Raw genomic sequence first — 22,471 nt, forward strand, 5'->3', positions numbered from 1 at the left:
TTTGAGTTTTGTGTCCCATGGTTATGCCGGTTAAAGGAGACGGTGATTATGAGAAATAAATGAAATGGTGGAGTGAAGAAATTGGGAGGAAACGGGAGAACCCCGAAAAAAACCCACGAGCACGGTGTTTGTCCACCACAAAGTCCACACGACGCGAGCTGGGATCGAAACCAGGGACCTGGAGCACCGGAGGTGAACGCTCTACCATTGAGCCAACGCGCCCCCCTTAATGTATGCAGTCGGTATTTACTGTTCACTTGTGAAATATCTAGTAGGTTTTTGTTCTAATTAAGTAAACTTTTGTGAGCTTTTGTCCTACCTTCAGAAAGTTAGAGTAGGCTTTTGTCCTACTCTTAATAAAATATACTCCACAGAATATATCTTGCAAATTCTGAATGCTTGCTTGGTTTCAGAAAAGCCTGGTAAAATATGCTTTTTAAACGTTTTTTATTTAATTCTTTTTTAGGATTTTATCATGGGATTCTCCTATATCATGGAATTCTCCTATCTCCACTTGAAAGAAACCAATTATATATTTAATTCTTAGAATGAAATAGGCTATGTTATGTAATTCATGTATAACTGCATAACAGATAATGATAATAATAATTTTAGTAGTGCAAATATAGCTGTTACCGTTGGAATTAGCCACGTTCGTAACATTATTGCCAACTAGTTACTGCATCGTCGCAATTTCGTGTGGTGGTGGCGAATTTCAGAACTAAGGCAAGTGAATGAAAAAGGTACAAGACCTAAAAATCATTTCGCGGCACTACACCTAAACGGCCCAAGACCTAAAAATCATTTCGCGGCATTAGTCCTAAACGGCAAAAGACCTAAAATTTAAGTCCAGTGCCTCCATTTTTAGGACTTATGCCGTTAGGTCTTGTGCCGTTTAGGACTTATGAATGTTACCCGCCCAAATATCTGCGAAACATTTACTTCATCAACGTAGAACTGAAAACGTAAGTCATGAATTGATCAAGACAAGACTACGTGATGTGTACCTCGAGACATTGACATGTTAGTGAAATGTTAGCAAGAACTCGCGAACAATGAAAATAATATATCATGGATAGGTTTGTTTACAGATCAGAAGCCGAATGAAGTGAACTGAAAAGCCTATCATATAATATAACTGTTATGTTAGAAAATTTTCAGAAATGATATGAAGAACATGGGAGTAAAATAAATGTTATAAAGACAAAAGGAATGGTGATTGGAACGAAACAGTCGGTATCACACAGCTGTAGGAGGGAAAAAATAGACCAAGTTATCTGGAAAATATTATTAGAGGACATAAGTACAAACGTGAAATAAAGATGAAATGAAATATTTCAGTTTAATGTCCCATGATTATATTTGTTAGACTGAGAGAGACATCATTAAGGCAAGTGAATGGTGATGGAAGAATTGGTAGAATAAGAATGTGAAAGGAAACGGAAGTATTCCGAGAAAACGCTTACGGACACGATGTTGTCCACCACAAACTTACTTACCCTGGGATCCAACCAGCGACCTTAAGCACCAGAGGCTTTACGACTGGGTCACCGTGGCCTTCCAAAAAACGTGTAATAAAAACAAGAATGCGAATTGGCGAAAGAAATATTTAGAAAAAAAATATTTTATGCGGTTTTGAATAATAAAAGAGTTTAAAAAAAGATTCAGAAAGTGTCTGGTGTGGAATATGGTACTCTATGAGGAATACATAAGGATACTAACACGAAAGTGACGATAAAATATGGGAGGTTTTTGAAGTACATGCAAAGAATGGACAAAAGAACAATCTTAAGTATAATTAAGAGAAAGAAAAGAAATCAGTTGAAACACTGGCTGAGAAGAAACTGTATTATGATGGATATGATGGAAGGAAAACGACTGGAGGAAGAAAAACGCTACAACTGATAGACAATATTAAAGCAGGAGAGTGGAAGTGTTACGTGAAGATGAAGAGGTTAGCTGAGACTGTAGTTTCTCAGTTTGCAAAAAGTAATCTGTCAATAATGACAAAATGCTATTTTGATGATGATACATTTCGAGTCAAAAGAAAAATAATGATTACAAAATGAAATACGAAAAATTAATTTGCAAATGAAGTATGATTTTTAAATTAACAACTTAGAAATTTCCAACTGAAAAGGAATTCACAAAGCATCACAGTTCTAAATAACATGGTATATTTGTTCTACGCTTCTTATAATCGAAGAATAATGTCTATGATGCTCGTACTCAAAAAGAACCAATAACAAATTGAAAAATCAACATTGTATTCCAGTCTACTAAAGTTGAAGTATTTGCATTTTAATTTTCACTCTTATGCTACACAGGTAAATTTCACTATATTCAACTTACCTGACATACGGAGCCATTCCACCGATATTATGACTCATGACCGTTTTACCTTTCCATCATATTTTTTATATCTCTGTCCTTCATTCTTAATTTAAGGGTGCAAGCCGAATTCCATACGTTGAGAAACCTGAAACATAAACTCAAGTTCAATTTTCTTTTCTTCCAATTTACAGAAATACAGGTCAGTACGCATGAAAATATATACGACTAATACAACTACATAACAACACTACAATACAACATGAAAAGAACATGGAAAAAAGATTTCAAACATAGAATATATTTACGAACACGTTGATGCTAGTGGTCTACTAATCCACGCTTAATTGCATGAATGGAGAACATGCCCGCGACCGTTCGGTGTATTTGATGGGCGGGTTCCGTGAGAATGTAGCGCACCCAGCCTGCATGAATCCGACTCTTCCCTCCCAGTAGGATCGTCCAAGCAATACGGGACTACCTCTCTTTTACATGTTGAGGTACCACTTACACGTTGAGATACTCAGTATCTCTTCCCAGACCCAACAGCACGTGTAAGTCGCCATTTGGGAGAAGGGCCGTGGCCACTGCTCTCCCCCGGTAGGGCCGTCCGAAGGATATCTCATTTTTTACCGTGTTGAGGTACCACGTACGCTACCTGACCCAATGGGACGCGTTAGTTTCCCATTTGGGAGTCAGCGGGAGACCCATAGGAATCCCTCGTCCCCCGGCAGGGTTGGGGGAGGAAGAAGACTCAGGGAGTCTTTTCCTCAGCGGAATGCATGCATTCCTTGTCAATTGTCTGCCTGTGCATAGGAGCTCGTCATCCGGATCCCTCCCTGTTGGAGTTCGTTGGTGCACGATATTTACACTATTTACAAGGTTTCACTCCTGCTGCAGACGTTCGTCAATTCCATTATGTTCCAGTGGGAGAACTCCACGCCTCTGTCTCAGAAGCTCGCAGTATCTTTCTTTATAAAAGTTAGACACTGCGCTGGTAAGCCTTCCCAGGTCGCCGCATAATGCTTCAGTACGCAGGGTAGTGGTGTATGGCAGGTTCACCGCATGACGTGGTAGCGTGTATGTAGCAACCTTGCGCGCTCACCGGTTGAACCTGCTGAACAAGCGCGCACTCGAGGACAGTGTGTTCAGTCCGGGAGCTTCCCCACACTTACACTGTGGCGCTCTAGCTAAGCCCAGAGAGTGGAGCTTAGCATTATACGGGCCGTGTCCTGTTACAAAGTGTACTAGACCTTTCCCTGGGCGCATGTACCCCATTTGCAGCCTTTCAGCCACATCCGGGAGCACGTCATGGGTTCTCCTTCCCTTTTCAGAATCATCCCATTCTGCCTGCCACCTGCTCACTACTCGGGCTTTTGTCTCTGCCTTGGTTAGGCACAGACGGCTGAGTATATCCACTGTCTTCTCAGAAAGTTTCTTCCTAATCCAGTAGTTAGCAGCTCGTTCAAGGATCCTCAGATGCACCGGGACTATTCCCAGAATTGCACATAGTGCGTTTCCAGGAGTCGTCCTGTATGCTCCACTCAACCGCATAAGGATCGAGCACACCTTTCGGATATTGTCATCGCGCACGACAACCCTATGGGCTCTCGTGCTAGCGCAATAGGCCAATACTGAGGTCCACAAGCTGTCATTGTACACTTTGACGTGGCCGGGTTGGAGCTGGAACTTACTTCCTCCTAGAGAGAGGATCCTCTGTGCTAATCTACTTGCTCGGTTGCAGGAATACTCGATATGCTTCTGCATATTGAGTGATTCATCTAGAATCACTCCGAGATATTTTGTGTGCCTAACCCTTTTGATGGTCTGCCTGCCAAGTTTAAGGATTGGGTCCCGAAGCAGCCTTTCCCCAAACAGCATATAGACCGTTTTGTTGACTGAAATATTCAACTTATTCCTGCTGCACCAGGCATCGACGCGCGCTAAAATTGCATTCCCCTTTGCCTCTATTTCTCTGCAGGAGTCTCCTCCCGTGAGTACGAGCAAGCCGTCCGCGAATGCCACGAGATCGATTGTCTCCGGCATTCCCAGTAACTCCGTTAGGAGTGGTTCAGTCGCTACATCCCAGAATGTTGGTCCGCACACAGATCCCTGGGGACAGCCCTTGGTGCAGGTTTTGGAGATGTGGACATCTCCAGTCTGGAACCATATGTTCCTGTTCCGGCAGCAATCGAGGAACATCTCGTACGAATTTCTAGGGCATCGCATCTCCCTGAGGCGTCCGAAAAGGGTTGGCCACCAGAGATTATCGAAAGCCCCAAAAATGTCAACAAAAATACCAATGGTATATTTCGCTAGAGACTCCTTGATCACCCTGAGCGCATGGTTAACTGCGTCCTCAGTTGATTTCCGCGGACGGAAACCATACTGATTGGCAACCTTCCCAGTTCTCTGGCGGTGCACAGTTAACCTGCGGATAAGCAACTTTTCTTGTACTTTGCCCAACACATTCAGTAGGGAAATATTTACGAACAGTACATATACTCAATGTCTAGAAATGACTATAATATATTATTTGTTAATCATCTCAGTCCTTTGGTAACTCTGGAAAATTTTTAGGCCACCAGTGCGATCTCCTATAGTGTTACTGGTTGTAAGTCATTAGTCCAAAAGCTTCTAAGGAAGACTAGCTAACACAATTTCTTTAATCCCACAATGCACTGCTTGAGGCACCGGTCAGACAAACTGCTCTGTTGGTGATATGATGAACAAGCTAGTCATCACAGCTTTTTGTAAATAGACTGGTGTCAGAAGACGCCTGGAATTACTCACTATCATCGGATAAAACGGAATCTAATCAAAGACTCGACCACCAAAAACATTTAGCTCTGTTTTTTGGCGAGCACGAATTCCGTGACTTTTCCAGGTCACGATTTACAAACTTCCAGGTCCAATTTATAAAGTTAAAAAAGGAACTATATTTTTCCCGACATAGGGTTTTTTCATCTACTATGCATGTACACTCATGTCCAAAATGATTGTCGCATATCTACAACTGTCTTCTTGTAAGAATATAATTTGATAATGATTTTACAGGATACTTTTAACACTGATACTATGTGTATAATCGGGAAATATATATTTGTGGTAAATATCATAGGAAAATAATTATAAATACGAAAATTAGAATAAGTAAAACAAAATATTGCTAACTGGACAAGAAAGATTTATTTTCGTTTTATTGTTCTTATTTACTGCTATTTTGACATGAAATTTGCCACATACATGTCTTTGCCGATTATACATATACTATCATCATAAGAAATACAGGACGAATTTGTTATCAAATTATATTCCTACAACATACTTATAGACATTCGACAATAATTTTGAACATGAGTGTACATGTAAATAGTATGTGTGAGTAGATTTTGCAAAATAAATTAATTTATTTTATAAAATATCCCTACCAATAGCCGAATAAACCAAGAGGATAAATAGGTTTTGAGAAGTAAAAATTCGAATTTAACATTACCTAACTTTTCCAGGCAAGGTAACAGCACTGGTAGTCGTCGCCACTTTAAGGGGGATAGGGGAAATTACTCTTCTGACTTTACTGAGAGCACCATAAATCTTTAGGAGCTGTATCATAGTTGAAAACACGCACTGATATTTCGTCTACATGACAGTGCAAAAGCCGAATAAATATATATATATATAACCCTTGCATTGCACTAGAAGTCGCCACCCACAAATCGAAATGGTTTAGTAGTCGTCATGGATTATATCACAAGTTGCATAACTTGACACAGCTTATTCCAAAGTTAGGTGTACATTGCTTTAAACAGTTAAGAATGAAAATAAAAAGTCTTTACATATTTCTTTTTTTTAGCAATTATAGATTTATATAATTGCACTATAAAGTATAACAAAAGAAAACATTTCCAGGGTGGCCACTCATTTGGAATTTCAAAATTCCCTAACTTTTCCAGAAAATTTCTAGAGAGATCTAAAATTGGTATATCAATGTTTTTCAAAGCTTAAACAGAAGCTACAAGTGAAATGCAATGTGGACTAGAGGATCATTATTAAAAAAAGAATCACAAAAAACACTAGCGAAGATAAATAGTCTAATTTTAATCACTTACTTGCCTAATTTTCAATTCTCCTGTGTGTTTCCACTCCACTGTAACCAACTGCTGCACAAAACGAGATGAGGAATGTCTATCCTTATCGCTTTCCAACCTTAAGCTTAATACTAGTCAGAAAAGTACACACACTTACAGTCCACTACTAAAACACAAATTACTGGAACGAACACTACTTTACTGAAATGTTTTAAAACCTCAAATCACAGACTTGCAGTTCACTAAAATCAAACTGAAGTTAAGACCACATCCACTTAAATGTTTTAAGACCTCAAACCAATAATCTCATCATCAATTGCAGACAGTTTCTCCTTGACATCATTCAACAACTTCATTTTCTTCGCCTCGAGTTCAATAACTTTATCCTTAATGGCATTTCTCTTCTTCTGTTTCTTTTCTTCCTCTTCTTGATTCCTCAAAGACTCAACATATACTCCATGAGCATTGCGGGCAGCATGGACAACCCTCTTTGTAATTGGAAACTTATCAATACCACCCACAGCTGAAATTTTATCATGTACCTGCCTGCGTGCAATTAGACTCAACTCGCTTTGATTTTCAATTAAACATTCTTTGTTGATTGAAAATCCCCTCTCCACACTAGCATTTCCATGAGATAAAATGAGGAGAAATTTCACAAAATCAGTCATATGTATTGAGCATGCGCCTAAATGCAGCATCTCCATCCAATGTTCATCTAATCTTTTACTTTTCCTGTCATAATTCCTCATTGCTTCCAATACAAGAGGATGTTTAGCAAAAACTTTGAATTCACCTTGGATTTCATCAGCTAATGTTCCTGAAATCCAATTTTTGGATACTACAATTTCTAGGCAATTGGACAATCTCTTTGCAGCTACAGTGTCATCCATAACAAACACACTTGGATCCAGGAAAGAAATTGCTCTTGTCAGGTTGAATTTTAGAGGTGACCTGTCCATTATTTTCAGTATGAATTTCTGACATCCTGCGCAAGTCTTGTCGAAATTTAAGTCTGTCTATCCGATACGGTATTGGTTTTTCGTATAGCATCCTTTGATGTGTACCCAATGTTTACAAACTTGGCTGGCTTTAAGTTTTCGCTATTATTGAAATCAATCTTAACCAATGGCCGGTCTTCCAAAACACTATCTTTCACAGAACGACCTGCAACAAACAATACTATGGCCTGGAGCGAGTTGTAAAGGAAAGGAGCTAATGGAGCTTCTCCCTAAAATTCACGCAGGAAAGGTTCAACAGTTTTTGCTAATGTTGTGAAAAAGCCAAGTTTTGCACCAAGCAGGTTATCATTTGTGAAATGTCTTACAGCATCAAAGCTTTTGCACTGTGGTACTTTCTTCTCATCAACAGCCCACTGTATGTATTTCTTTACGTTCGGTAATATTTCCATCGCCCGGCAAGCAACGTCTGAATTTTCTGTCCATCTAATGCTGCAAAATTTTTTTCGGAAACACAGAAGACCCTGTGCATCTTATGTAATCTGCACGACGAGCTGGAACGTCTTTGAATAAATTATAAGACGCCCTTAGGAATTCTTCTAATTTCCAACCCGTTCCTTGCATGGCAGCTTTAAAAGCACAATTCATCAAGAAGAATTGGATCTGGATCGAACTAAACAAGTGTGTTAATTACAAAATGGTCACGATTTCGCTCCAGCTCAATTCATAGGCAGCACTAAATGACAAAAGAATATGAAGAAAGTATGCGCAGCCCAAACCAGCAGAGGTAGATAAACGAAACCTGGAACGAAGGAGAAATCTGGGGGCGAAGCCCCCAGCGACCAAAGCTATTTTGTATATAAATAAACCGTCTAAATGGCTAGGAATACAGCAGAACGTAAATTTTCCCCCGAGTAAAAATTCCATGTTTTTCATCAAAATTCCCTGACTTTTCCAGAATTAAAAAATTCCCTGACTTTTCCCGGTTTTCCAGGTGAGTGGCCAACCTGATTTCAACTAATTTTTCTTGTTTGAGCTCTAAGTCTAATAAAACCTAAATACTTCATTGACCATCAACATTTATGGCAGTCAAGACAAATGCCAAGTTAACTGTTTCATTTTTTCGTTTTCTATGGAACTCTATGATAAAATCGTCTTCCTCTACTGTAGCCGAATGTATCCCATTTCTTTACTATATTCTAGTCCTCGCCTTCATATTTTTTCTCTTACTTTCTTCTTGCTTGATTTTTTTTATCCTCTTCTTTCTTCGGCCCTCTTCATTTTGTTCTCATTCAGCCCTATTCTTCTGCTCAGCTTTTCGTTCATGAAACCTTCTCCGTAACTGGTGGGAAGTAATCACGCTAGGAGGATTTTCTATTAGTCTTCCTCTTTTCTATTTCTTCGATGAAGCTGATTCAGGGAAGAATAGGGGTCCTTTAAAAGGACTTAGAACTTTAAAATATCCTGAATGTTTTGGATTTGTAGATGCTTTTGGAGCTGAAGAGGTAACCTCGCCGAAATCAATGGTGATAGTTTCACAGGCGTTGACTTCCAATAGTTCAGTCAATAAAGGAAAAATATAGGCTTTTGTCGGGACTAATTAGTAACAAGCTAAAACTTTGCCAGTTATTACATCATAAGAATAGTATTTCCTCAAAAGTCAACAACCCTCCCCCTCTTGCTTTTCCCCCCACGGCGCTAAACATGCAAGTTTGCATACCTACATTAAAATGTCAATAACTAGATTATGCCAGCTCGTATCAATATGATTTTTGGAAATTAGCTTCCTCCCATTACGTTCTTTAAATTATGTCCTCATATGTTTTTAGCTGAAGTAAGTATATATGGAGCCATTGAAATAAATTGCTGAAAAAGTAGATTTTTCAACATAATGTCCAACATTTCTTCTTCTACCTAATGACATCGAATATCTGGCAACATTCACCAACACCGTCCTAACAAAGGTTGGGATTGGGTTGTCCTTTTGGTAGTGGTGAGATACGACTCATGTTTTGAAACGGGCAATACATCACTTGGCATCCAAACAGTCCATATACAAAGCGCTGGCTAGGACAGTCGTCGCCAGACCATCGATCACGAGCTACAGGTAGGTCGCAGGGAGATTTTGATTGTCTCACGGAAAACTGCCTACGTTTACTTGACTACACTGTATCGCCAACTGACTGTTGTGTAATGTAATTGCAGTTTATTAACACGCTGATTTTCATGTTATATTATTTCCTGTAATGGTGAGTACAGGTAAGAAACAAAAGATCTACTATTTTCATTCTGAATGGGAGGAGGATTATTTCTTTACAAAGGTGAAAGGTAAATTATGTATGTTCATTGTATAATGTAAGTGTATTCGTTGAAAACAAAGGAATATTGAACGGCGCTACAGGACTATTCATTTCACTGGCGAGAAGTCGTTTCCTACATACTCTACTCTGAGGAAAAGAAAGTTGCCTGGTTAGATTGGAGTTTTAGCATCCTTTCAGCAACAAGGTTGTATGAGACATGAATCTACCTACAGCTTAACACTAGAACGGCTGAAGTACAAAATTACCTAGAACGGCGGCGACCGGTCATTTTGACCGCTATCGAAAATCTGGAATGTAATGATAAAATACAATATACTTTTACTTTAATTTCTACTTTACAATGTAGAACCACACTCTGGTAGAATTATGGAGCGATTTATATGTTCGTAAGCAAATTTATTTCTCACATTTTGTTATAATCGATGTGCCATAATGCTATACGTAAGTAATATTTGTACATCAAGAGGAATGAAAGTAAATCACACAGGACTATTTTTGCTTAATTCAAGCATTCACTCATTGTCATAAGAGAAACTACACTCACTTCCATAATAAAAACAAAATATTCGTGAAAAAGAAATTACAAGATATAATGAAACCAGCTTATTAGATATAAATGTTGGTGAATGAATGTTTAAATACGTGAGTAGTCTGGAGTCAAGCATTACAAATATTACACTCACTGCCATAATATAAACCAAATATTCATACACCATCACTGCTCTCATTGTTACATCAACAAACTATAATCGTTGATATCATTTGTACAAAATACTGTATTCCTGAAACAGAAGTTACACGATATAATGAAAATAGCTTTACAGATATAAAATATTGGTGGATGAATATCTAAAGATGTCAGATATGTGGATAGAAACATTATTGACAATGTTTGCACGTTACTTGTTTTACAATTTGTCCGACGCATTTGCCGCACACAAACTTCTTGCAGGTTCTGTATCGTGTTATTATTTTGTTTCCCTTACATGATCCAACTTGACAATGATACCGTTTACTGGACTGTCCTTCTTGAACTTGTACACATTCCCGTCCAGGTTTAACATTTCTTCCTTTCCTGCTTGCAAGGTATTTCGAACTGAATTCTTCTGCATCCTTCAGTATGAAATCACGCCGACTAATCTTTTCCGTTGTCACCTCACGGTACAAAACACAGGCATTTATGGCAGCCAAATCAATCAAGCATGTTGCAGAAAATTTGAAGAGGCCAACGCCCGAGGGAGATTTGGTGGAATTAGAACGACAGCATGTATTATTCGGCATGCATGTATTATTCTTTACCTACACCATTTAGATATTTTAATCAAAGGTGTTATAAACTAGCCAACTATTTAATTATTTTATATAGGTTAGAAGAAGAAGTTATATATATTTTTAAGAAGTTATTATTATATAAATGTTTTGTATCTTAGAACGTTGATTCTGTAACGATAGCAACGATATAACATATAGTAGTAAGATGGCTGTAAGCAGCCTAGATTTAACTATACAATAAATACATACGAATAAGCAACATTTGCAGTTTTTGTGCTAATTTAATACGTGTGCAACTCACTTATTCGAACTAGGGCTCAACGATTACGTTGTATAATGGTGCCTTCACACCGGGAATAGCTAAAAACTGGTAAGAAGTTTAGTAAACCAAGTTTAGCAGAAAACACAAGTGAGTGCTACAAAATTGTTTTATGCATTGTGTACTGTTTGAAAGTATAGTTAAACTACATACATCATTGAGTCGATTAATAATTACACCATCTTGAGAAGTGGAAAGTTAATATATAGAAACACTAAGATGGATTTATCAGATAGTGAAGTTAACGATATTAGGACTAATCAAAGTGAAACTGGTACATCTGAGAATTTGGCAGATGTACTCAAACAAATATCTCGTCAAATGAACGACTTGCAACAGCAGCTGGATGACAAAATGGATGCTTTGCAGCATAAAATTAAAGAACAATTTGAGGATAAAATGAACAAGTCTCAACAACAATTGGATGACAAAATGGATGCTTTGCAGCATAAAATTGAAGAGCAAATGAACAATTCTCAACAACAGTTGGATGACAAAATGAATGCTTTGCAGCATAAAATTGAAGACCAATTTGATGACAAAATGAACCGACTTCAACACAAACTAGAAGATAATATATATCAGCGGCTGGAACAGTTACAGCAGAGAAACGACCATAAATGGGAACAGTTACATCAGCAGCAGAACCAAATGAATGTACAAATTAATGCCAGATTTGAGAAATGCGAACAGAAAATGGAAAAGGTAACTGAAACTTATACCGAAGTACAAAATACCGTCGAAGTTATAGAATCGGTTGTAAACGAACATTCTAATAGGATTAAAGGACTTCAAGAGGAGTTTCATACTTTCCAGGAAAAGTATATTTTTGCTAAGGAGATGGAGCACGATGATGGACCTAGGAATATTAATCGACCTCCTGATAATGGGACAGAACCAATACCTCATTCCCAAGCAATTTTTGAAGATAGCGGATCATCGGTTGATAGTGAAGCGAGCACCGAATCAGGAAGAAGAACGAAGCATCCTACACGGAGGAGTAAGAACTCTCACGGTAACTGTAAGTGTTCTAAATCTTATAGTACTGATACGCCTTTGCGATTCAGTGAAATAAAATCCTTAACAAAATTCAGTGGTGTACCTGAGGATATCCCGGCTAGGGTATTTATAGAAAAATTCGAGGATGAGTGCGAATTAATGGGAATTAAAGAGTCGAAATTCATGAAACTTCTTCCTCATGTTTTATTGTCCCCATGTTTGACTTGGTACAAAGCAATCCGAGATAACATTAATGGGTATTCTGATTTTAAAGAGGCGTTATTGGCAAACTATGAAAACGACTTCATGTTAGCAAATAGGGACGCATTGCTAAGAACGAAATCATTTGACCCTAAGATACATAAAAATGTTACTGAATTTGTAGTGGCCACATATAATGAATTAAAAGCACTCAACCCAAACCAACCAGAATCACGTATAATAGCTTCTGTCCGTATTTTATTACCACTTAGATTACAACAAATGTTGATGACCGCTCAATGTGTCAATTTTAATCATTTAATCATTTTAGTTCAGAGCTACGAAAGTCAATTTCTAGCACAAAGAAATAGCAGAAATCCAGAAAAAAGTCAGGTTACATCTAGACGTAATAATATTAATTATGCGCACATTCGAAATTTAAATATTCAAAATAAAGATAGTGTTAATTCTCAAGGAAATAGTGTCCGTTATTTTGGTACTAGAACAAATAATCAAAATAGTACCGGCAATTCAACTCAACCTAATTATAGATATGGTAACGGTAACAGAAGTTACCGGAATTATAATAGGAATTCTAATAGAAATGGCAATACGAATCAGCGTAATTGGTCACAAAATAGACTCCTAGATGGACAAGTTTACAGTAACAGAAACTCAAATTCAGGATCTTTATGTAATCGATCGGAACATACTCAAGAGTGCGGAATACAATGTACTTTATTGGAATCTACTAATCCTTTTAATTTAAACTAGATGGTGCTAATGTGGCTTGGATTGAATCCACATCAGCGTTAAGCGTATCTAATCAATCAATTGAGAATGAAACTAAATAGCTATCAATTTGATATTCTAGATTGTACTTAGGATTTTGTTAATGTTTATGCTATCCTTATATGTTAATTTAATATTTGTGTGTTAACCAATATTTCATTTCAATCCGTTGTGATTCAATGTTAAATCACATCATCTTATAATTTAATTAACATCAATTTTGTTGATTTTTCCTATCATAATTTCATTTTATTTTTCTTCTGAATTCTATATTATCTATGTCATATTTTACCTATGTAATGAATATATGTGACACCTAATTATCAAATGCAGGAAATATATTTTGTAACATCCTTATTTATAATGAGTTTCAATATTCAGAGAGTCTCGACCATGTTACTTTAAAAAAAAAAAAAATTATGCTTGGACCAAAAACAAATTTTTAATTGTTCATAATTTTTGGAATAGACCCTCCTCTACGATGTTATAAAGAATTTGAAGTATAATTAATTATAAAAGAATATTATTGATATAAAGAATAAACAAAAAGGAATATAAAGATATGTATTTATATGTATTGTGAATTTTGTATATACGAGGGCTATCCAATAATTAATGTATACTTTGTAAAGTTGTCATACGGTCCAGAATTCTTTCTAGAAGTGCTAAATCACTTCGAGAAGTCCTGTCGGGAGCCATTAAAGATAGAACGACAGCATGTATTATTCGGCATGCATGTATTATTCTTTACCTGCACCATTTAGATATTTTAATCAAAGGTGTTATAAACTAGCCAACTATTTAATTATTTTATATAGGTTAGAAGAAGAAGTTATATATATTTTTAAGAAGTTATTATTATATAAATGTTTTGTATCTTAGAATGTTGATTCTGTAACGATAGCAACGATATAACATATAGTAGTAAGATGGCTGTAAGCAGCCTAGATTTAACTATACAATAAATACATACGAATAAGCAACATTTGCAGTTTTTATGCTAATTTAATACGTGTGCAACTCACTTATTCGAACTAGGGCTCAACGATTACGTTGTATAATATCTTCTGGCCATTTGGTCTACATCTACACCTAGGGTTGCCAGACGTCCCAGTTTTCCGGGACAATCCCGGTTTTTAATGAAGGAATTAACTGTCCCGAAAAAGGCTTTCGGGACGCCTATTTGTCCCGGTTTTGTCCTTCAGATTAAAAAAAAAAACCTTGGAAGAACTAGTATGTCTCACCTAAAAACGGAAGGATTTTGGAAGATTTGTGTAGGCAAATAGTTTCACTAAACAAATAATAAGGAGTTTGAAAATCACATCCATTCTTTTGTTCTATGGATCGTTTAGCTTCGAGAGGAAAAAAAAAATATTCAAGAGGAGGCATATATTATGGCAATAAATTCTTGAATATCAATTTTTCCCGGTGACGGGCTTTAACTACTAGTTATTTTATACTTCAATAGGCAGCGCAGAACTCCTTCATTGTTAGACCTTTAATCAACAATAGCGATACTGCTCTCAAGCGCTGCATGTTAACCACATTTAAACTGCCTACTTCGTCCTGTCTGCCGTCTTCTAAGGTACAATTTTACAATCAAGCGTTTCATCCAATTCAGTGGGTATACCATACATATCTTTACAAGTAAAGTGAAGCGAATTGAATTTCTTTGTCAGAAAGTCAACGTTCTTGTTTCATATTCTGGTGTCTGGTGCATAAAGTGTTTCCAACATGCTCAAACGCAAGTATTCTTTTCAGGACAAATATTCAGTGGAATAGTCATTTATATAACGAGAAACAAATGACCATGAAGTGGAGTGTAAAATGTGTAAGTGCTACATTAAGACAGTATTTTTCTTTCTAAATCCTAAATTTGTATTTCTTTTAGGGTAGTGTTTGACTCAGGTAATGACACAACACAGAAGAAGTATCTCTTCAATCATAAATGGAAGAATGTGTCGCAATTGGCACAATGCTTAGGAAATGAAATCTTTGAATTTTACGTTACACGCTTATGCCGGTTAGGCTAAAGGAGACAGTGATGATGAGCAATGAATGAAGATGGTTATAATGATTTTTATTTCCAACAAAATATGGAAGCATTCATTTTTATTTTCTGCAGCTCTGTTATAGCAGTGAAGCTTATAAGTGCATTTTAGTTATCAATTTTCATTTATCTTCCTTTTCTGTTACAATGACTCATTGTTCTTTCTCAAGCTTTACCGTGAGAACCACCTTTGTAACACGTTCTCATCTAAACTGCTGCTACGTCATGAGAACGTCATAGCCAATGAGACGTGCTATAGCAGACGAACTTTTGCTTGCGTACGAAATCTATGGGCGGAGCTGAGTGATGTGAGCAGTAAGAGCGGGAGAACTGACATTCATTGTGTTAGCAATGGCCTGCTCATTAACTGTACTTGTATTGCGGTGAAACAAAATTGAACAATTATAAGTTGTTACTGTAATTTTTATCCTAATTTGTACCTAATTGATCGTAAGTATGAAATTGTAAGAAAAGGACAACATTTAAGAGGAAATACAGAAAATCGGATCAGTGTGCATTTTCTTCATACGTATCCTTAAATTTCATAATTTGTGCGTAGTTCGTCAGTCAGTTTCATCAATGTCCATCTTAATATAATCTTTGATATAGTAGTTGTTGTAGTTGTTTCGGTGTGATTGGAACAAAACTTCGTTTTGTTTCAATAGCATCGTGACTCGCAGGGAAACAACATTTATGTATGGATAGTTCTTGCTTGTTATAAGGTTGAATTTTGGCGGAGCTGTCTGTTCATGGGTGTTGAGTGGATACCAGGTTCGATCCTCGGGATTACTTATCGCGATAATTTCTCTTGCCACTACAAAAACTATTATAAAATGGTGCGGGATGAGTGAGATAGAACCAAGACCTTTATTTCGAGAATTTAAACTTCTTCAAATCTTTTGAATTTCTATATATTGTACAGGCACAAGTATACTTTGTGGTGTCCAAGTTTTCCTATGTACCTATAGAATACTTAGGCCCATCTCAATTAGAGCATGTTTCGTAGTTATTGAATTTTTCTTATATATATGCCTTGACGTACTGATTCTTTCATTTTATGAAATTTTTTTGTGCATTTTTTTTCGTTTAGAGCCTTGTGATTTTTTTTTTTCCTCTGTGAAGGTGATATAGAGTTGTATACGTGTGTGTGTTTTCATATCTGTGAAACATGTCTAGTGATGACGGAGATATTAGAACATTACTATTATCAATACAACGCGAGTTGAAACAAGAAATAGTGCAATCTAATGAAAACACAAGAAAGGAATTATCCGAAATGAAGCAGTCATTTTCGAATGAATTAGTGCAGTCATTGGCAGAAGTGAAGAATAGTGTTGCCATAGTGGAGAATACTTTGAGTGAAAAGGTGAACGAGGTGCGTGCAGATGTTAAAAATGAATCAGCAAAAGTGAATGAACAGCTGAGTCAATTTAGTTCAAGAGTAGATGCCATTTGCAACGATTTAAGTGATTTGCGCAGTGAAGTTCAAGCACAAAAGAATGAATGTCGTAACAATATAATGGATTGTAAGGAATTGGTGACGCGAGAAATAGCTAGTGTAAAAGCAGAAATTAATAAGGTGCGCGATGAAGTTACAACGAAATTAGAAAGTGAAGTTTCACTCTTGGATAGTTCTATTATAACAGTGCGCGCGGAATTGATTGAGAAAACCAATGCAAGCGATTTAAGGTGCATGCGTATGAATAGTGATATACAGCAAAACATTGATAAATTAACTGAAAATTTACAAAGTACAAGGTTATCAGCTACCTGTGCCGAACGCATGATTAATAATGTAAGACGTGAAGTGGAACAAATAAGGGAAGTGTCGAGTGCAAATGAGAATAAGTTAGTGCAAGTTGTGAACACCTACGATAGTACGTTGCAGGAGTTGCAAAGAAATGATTGTTTACAAAGTGAACGTACGCAACAGTGTTTAAAATTGTGTGCGCAAAATAGTGAGCGTTATGATAGTTTAGCAAGGGAAGCTCAATCGCTTAAAAGGGAAGAAAGGCAAACGCATTTCAGTGACATGGCGGTGAGTGGTAATTACAATAGAAACGGTAATAACGATGTTCTAGTTAACGTAAAAAGGGAAAAGATATCTAGTGACGAATTTTGCAGTAGTGCGTCCGACAGTGATGAAATGAATTCAGGGTGCAAGGATAATACAAGGGTAAGTACTCCGCATAAGCGTCCCAGAGTTAACAGTTACAGTGATGAACGTAGTTATAAGGGGAAATTGAAGCTATCAGATATAAATCAACTCACTACCTTTTCCGGTAATTTAATGATTGAAAGTGCAAGCCAGTTTCTTGAAGATTTTAATAAGCAAATGGAATTCGCGGATATTCCCCAGAGTGATTATTTAAAGGTATTACCAATGATATTAAAGGGAAGTGCGAAAAAGTGGTTTGCATTAAATGGAAAGGGGTTTACGTCATTTCAGCAGTTCGTAATAGCATTTTGCCAAGCATTTGAATCTCCTATCATTAAAGCAACGCGCTTACGTAATTTAAGATCTATTCCGTTTGATCCCAAGAAATATTCTAGTGTTGTTGAGTTTGTAAATGAACGTTACCATCAAATACAATCGTTGGAAGAGTTCGAGGATCCAACCATAACATTATCACATATTGTTAGTTTGTTGCCTAAAAGATACCAACTTGCCATGATGGGAGGTATTCCCAATAATATCCATCAATTCATCGCCAGTGTTCAATCGATCGAGGGATTATCAAACTTAACAGGAATTTACGATAACTCTCGTAAACCAAGGCAAATTAGTGGTGCCAACGTAAATGTGAATCATACGAAGGTAGTGCAAGGCGCAAATGACGGCAATTGGGAAAATAAACCGGTGGAAGCTCAGTTTTGGAACAATAATAATAATAATAATAATAGGAAACGATTTTACAAAAGGAAACGTAGTGGAAATTTACGCAGGTATAATAACGGTAATCGAAATTTCAACCAAGGCCCAAATAATAATAATCAGCGTCAATACCAAGATCAAGATAATAGTGACCATAGTAATACAGATAGATCTGAAAATTTCAATAGTGGACAACCGGTTAATCAGAATGGTGAGAGTAATTTTCCGAATGCCAATGCCAAGCGTGGACAGAGTGTAAATAACGTCTCAACTATTGATATGAATAGCCGACCAGTGTTTTCGAATATGCAACAATCGTTTGTACAACGAGGTCCCTCACAACAACGAACTGTGCCTTTAAACTAGAAGGGCCCTCTCTCTTTACGTCAAGGGGAGAGGAAGTTATTTGTTTTTCGAACCGTGTTAGTTTCCCGGATTTGTGTAATAGTGAAAACATTAAAAGTGAAGATGACATAATGATATTAGAGGACAATGAAGAAATCATTACGTGTGAATTAGGTCAAAACACTATGCGTGTTAAAATTTTGTTGAATGAAAAGCCGAAAATTTGTTTAGTAGATACGGGATGTGATTTATGCTTAGTTCGTAATGATGTTTTTCGAGATGTTACCCAGTGTATTTCTAATGTACGGCTGCAAAAGGGTGAAAACATTGTGTTGTGCGATTTTTTAGGAAAACGAAAACGTGCTGTTAAAGGGAAGGCAGTATTACCAGTACAGATTAACAATGTAGAAGTGTTGGTAGAATTTCTGGTTTTGAATGAGCTCCATGAAGATGTTATTTTAGGTGCTAATCTTCTAGAAAGGTTGAATAGTATTATAGATTTTCGCAATAATAAACTACGAGTTGAATATGACGGTGCATATAGTGTGGTCCCTTTTATACAACGAAATAGTGAAAGTGATGTTACTGTGAACGCACAGGAAGTAAAATGTAACTTCGTGCCTATTATTATTATGTCCGATATAAAGGATCTTAGTGAATTTTATGAGAAAACAGTAAAGGTTTTCAGAAGTAGTTGTGACTCACTTAATTATGAAGGTGAATTGTGAAGAATTCCCTTCAGATTTGTATTTTACAGAAGAAGAAATCAAAGATGCTGTCGCTCGTGCTACGTTGTTCAACGATAGTGAAAAAGCTCAATTGTACGAGTTATTAATGAAACATCGTAAAGTATTTGCGCATTTTCCAGGAAAGTGTCGTTATTTTCAGTATCATTTGGAAGTTGATACCAGTGAACCAATCATTGCTAAACTATATGATATACCTCAAAAATACAAGGAAGGTGTGCGGCAAGAAATACGCAAATTACTAAAGTGGGGTATCATTAGGCCCAGTTCGTCATGTCATCTGCTACCTATTCATGTAGTTCTGAAGAAATCTGGACAGTTGCGAATTGTGGTCGACTGTCGTGCTTTAAATGTTCATGTGAAAAATCCAGCGTTGCGTTCAGAGAAGTTGTCTGATTTGTTCGCTAAATTTAACAGTAAAACAGTGCTTGGAACTCTCGATTTTACCTCATCGTATAACCAGTGTGGAATCACAGAAAATTCAATGCAATATCTAGCGTTTTTATTCGAGGGAACTTTGTATGAGTATACAAGAATGGTTTTCGGGGTGAAAAATGGATCATCCGTTCTACAATTATGTCTAAATAAGGTGTTTCCGTTCGACTTGCAGGAACGTTTAATTCGATATGTGGCAATTAGTGCAGAAACAGTTCCTGAATTTTTGTCTATACTCGATCGAGTGTTAGCATTGTTAAATGATGCGAATATGACGCTTAATCTGACTAAGTGTATTTTTGGCGTTAATGAAATTAATTACTTAGGTTATTATGTGTCATCCAAGGGTATTCGGCGAGATCCAAAATCTGTAGAGGCTATTGCTAACCTACCAGTGCCAAGGAATTTAAAAATGCTTCGTTCATTTTTAGGTGCGGTACAGTGGCATTCTCGCACTATTAAAAACCACGCAATAATTGCTCAGCCTCTTTACGAACTTTTAAAGAAAGAAAAAAGGTGGAAATGGGAACAAATCCATCAGAGTGCATTTGAATTGTTAAAACAGGAAATTATGAAGGAAGTAATGTTACACCATCCTCAATTTGATCAACCATTTTACGTAGAATGCGATGCTTCAGCCCGTGGGCTTGCTTTTATAGTTTACCAGAATATGAACGGTGAAAAGTGCGTTTTAGAATATGCTAGCCGAACCTTAACCAAGTGTGAGAAGAATTATGCTACAGTAGAACTTGAGTGTTTATGTTTAGTATGGGGTATGCGGAAGTTTCACGTTTGGTTCAAAGGAGCGAAAGTTTACATTCATAGTGATCACAAAGGTTTGACGCATTTGAAACGTATGCGTAATTGGAATGCACGTTTAATGCGTTGGGCCCTAGAATTACAACAATATGACTATGAAGTAATATATATCAGTGGAAAATCTAATGTATTGAGTGATTGTTTATCACGAATGTTTCCAACAGAAGAGGAAGTTATAGTGAACGCTAACCCTATACAAGCAATACAGTCTGAAGTGTATGATTTAGATCCCGCTGTTGTCGCAAAATTACAATGGGGGTGTGATGTTTATCGACCCATAATTAAACATTTACGTGGTGAAGGTGATGTGGAAAATTTGTCAGTTCGAAGTAGTTCAAGAAATTGGAAGAATAACTATACGTTAGAGAATGGACTGTTGATGGTTCGAGATTTTCATTTTCCAGACAAACTAAAGTTATGTGTTCCACCGAGTTTGGTAAACCACATTTTAATTGGTTTTCATGATCATTATGGCCATTTCGGATTTCTAAAGGTGTTTAACATCATATCTAGAATGTTTTATTGGAAGAACATGAGAAGTGATATCAAATCGTACATTAACGACTGTGAAGTGTGTATGCGTACAAAAGCAAACAACCAACCTGTGCAGTGTTTAATGCAAAGTGTACCAGCTAAGAACGTGAGATATCTGATTTCAGTGGATCTTTTAGGACCATTACCTCGTGGTAAACATGGCGAAACGTATCTTCTTACGGTATGCGATGTGTATTCTCGATACTTAGTGGCTTATCCTTTACGGAAGGCAACTAGTGCTACAGTGGCTCGATGCATTACTGAGTTATACTTTATGCATATGGGAATATGTTTAAATATCCTAGTTGATAATGGACCACAGTTTGTTGGAAAACAGTTTGTGCAAGCAATGGAATCATATAATGTTAAAATCCATTACACTACACCTTACCATGCTTCCAGCAATGTTATTGAACGTTTCCATAGAGATCTAGAACGTATCTTACGTGTGTTGTGTCGTGAATCTCATTCATTGTGGCCAGAGTATGTAGTTCAAGCTTGTTTGTTATTAAACTACACCATTAGTGCTAGTTTAGGAGTTGCTCCAGCAGAATTACATTTGAATGTTAAACCCGAAGAATTTACGTTATCTCATTTTGGTATTACGCCGAAGAATGAAGAAGTAGACGAACAAGAAGGTATCGATTGGAATGGTAAACTGATTATGTCCAATTTAAGACGAAAGAAGATCATTGAAAAGCGTAATGCTAAATTAAATGCAAATCAAGGTACAAGAAGAGTGTTAGTTGAAGGTGATCTTATTTTTCTTCGCCAATACAATTTAAGTAGTCTGTTGGATAAACGAATAGCGAAGTTGTGTAATGTATTTCGTGGGCCTTATGTTTGCTGGAGAAAGATAAGTGATAATGTTTTCGAAGTAATTGATCCATCGAATGGGAAATACCTTGGATTCCAAAATGTATCACGAATGAAACTCTGGAGACCTACCCCAGCAACTCGCAAGAAGTGGCTAGAATTGCTAAAAAAGTATGTTGATGAACAACGTTTCAGTGACATTATCGAACGAGCTGAAAGGGAGGCTAAGGGTAGCTCTGAAACCATGGAAGAAGAAGAAGCAGAAAATCAGCTTTGTGACGCTGACTATAGTGAAGTGAAGGTTAACTCTAGTTTTGTAGATGATAGCATAATATGGTATTTGCGTAATGGATATATTAGTGAAGAGAAGTTGTTTACACTTTTAGAGAAATTTTACTATTAAAATTTATGGTTTTTGGAGGAAGGAAGGAAAGGGGCTGGCTTTTGGTCCAGCGAGTGAAAGAGGTAGTCCTTGTTGGATTTGGTATGTGTAGGACTGCTGACTGCTAGTCATTTCCAAAACCATAATTATTTAAGGTATTCTTTCCTTGGAAAAAGGGAACCATTAG

At 36.9% G+C, this 22,471-nt stretch overlaps 1 protein-coding gene across 2 annotated transcripts in view; it reads right to left on the reverse strand.

Annotated features, from left to right (window-relative positions):
- Window positions 1-22,471, reverse strand: part of LOC145666549 (uncharacterized) — a 73,469-nt gene that overhangs the window by 36,079 nt on the left and 14,919 nt on the right. For both annotated transcript variants that reach the window (XM_081733868.1, XM_081733869.1), the window contains exon 2: window positions 2,353-2,479. In XM_081733868.1, coding sequence (XP_081589994.1) covers window positions 2,353-2,390 — 38 coding nt within the window. In that variant the 5' untranslated portion in view covers window positions 2,391-2,479. The remainder of the gene's footprint in view (window positions 1-2,352; window positions 2,480-22,471) is intronic.

This window comes from Thermobia domestica, chromosome 12 (genome assembly GCF_964235325.1).
Source record: "Thermobia domestica chromosome 12, izTheDome1.hap1.1, whole genome shotgun sequence".
NCBI classification, from domain to species: Eukaryota; Metazoa; Arthropoda; class Insecta; order Zygentoma; family Lepismatidae; genus Thermobia; species Thermobia domestica.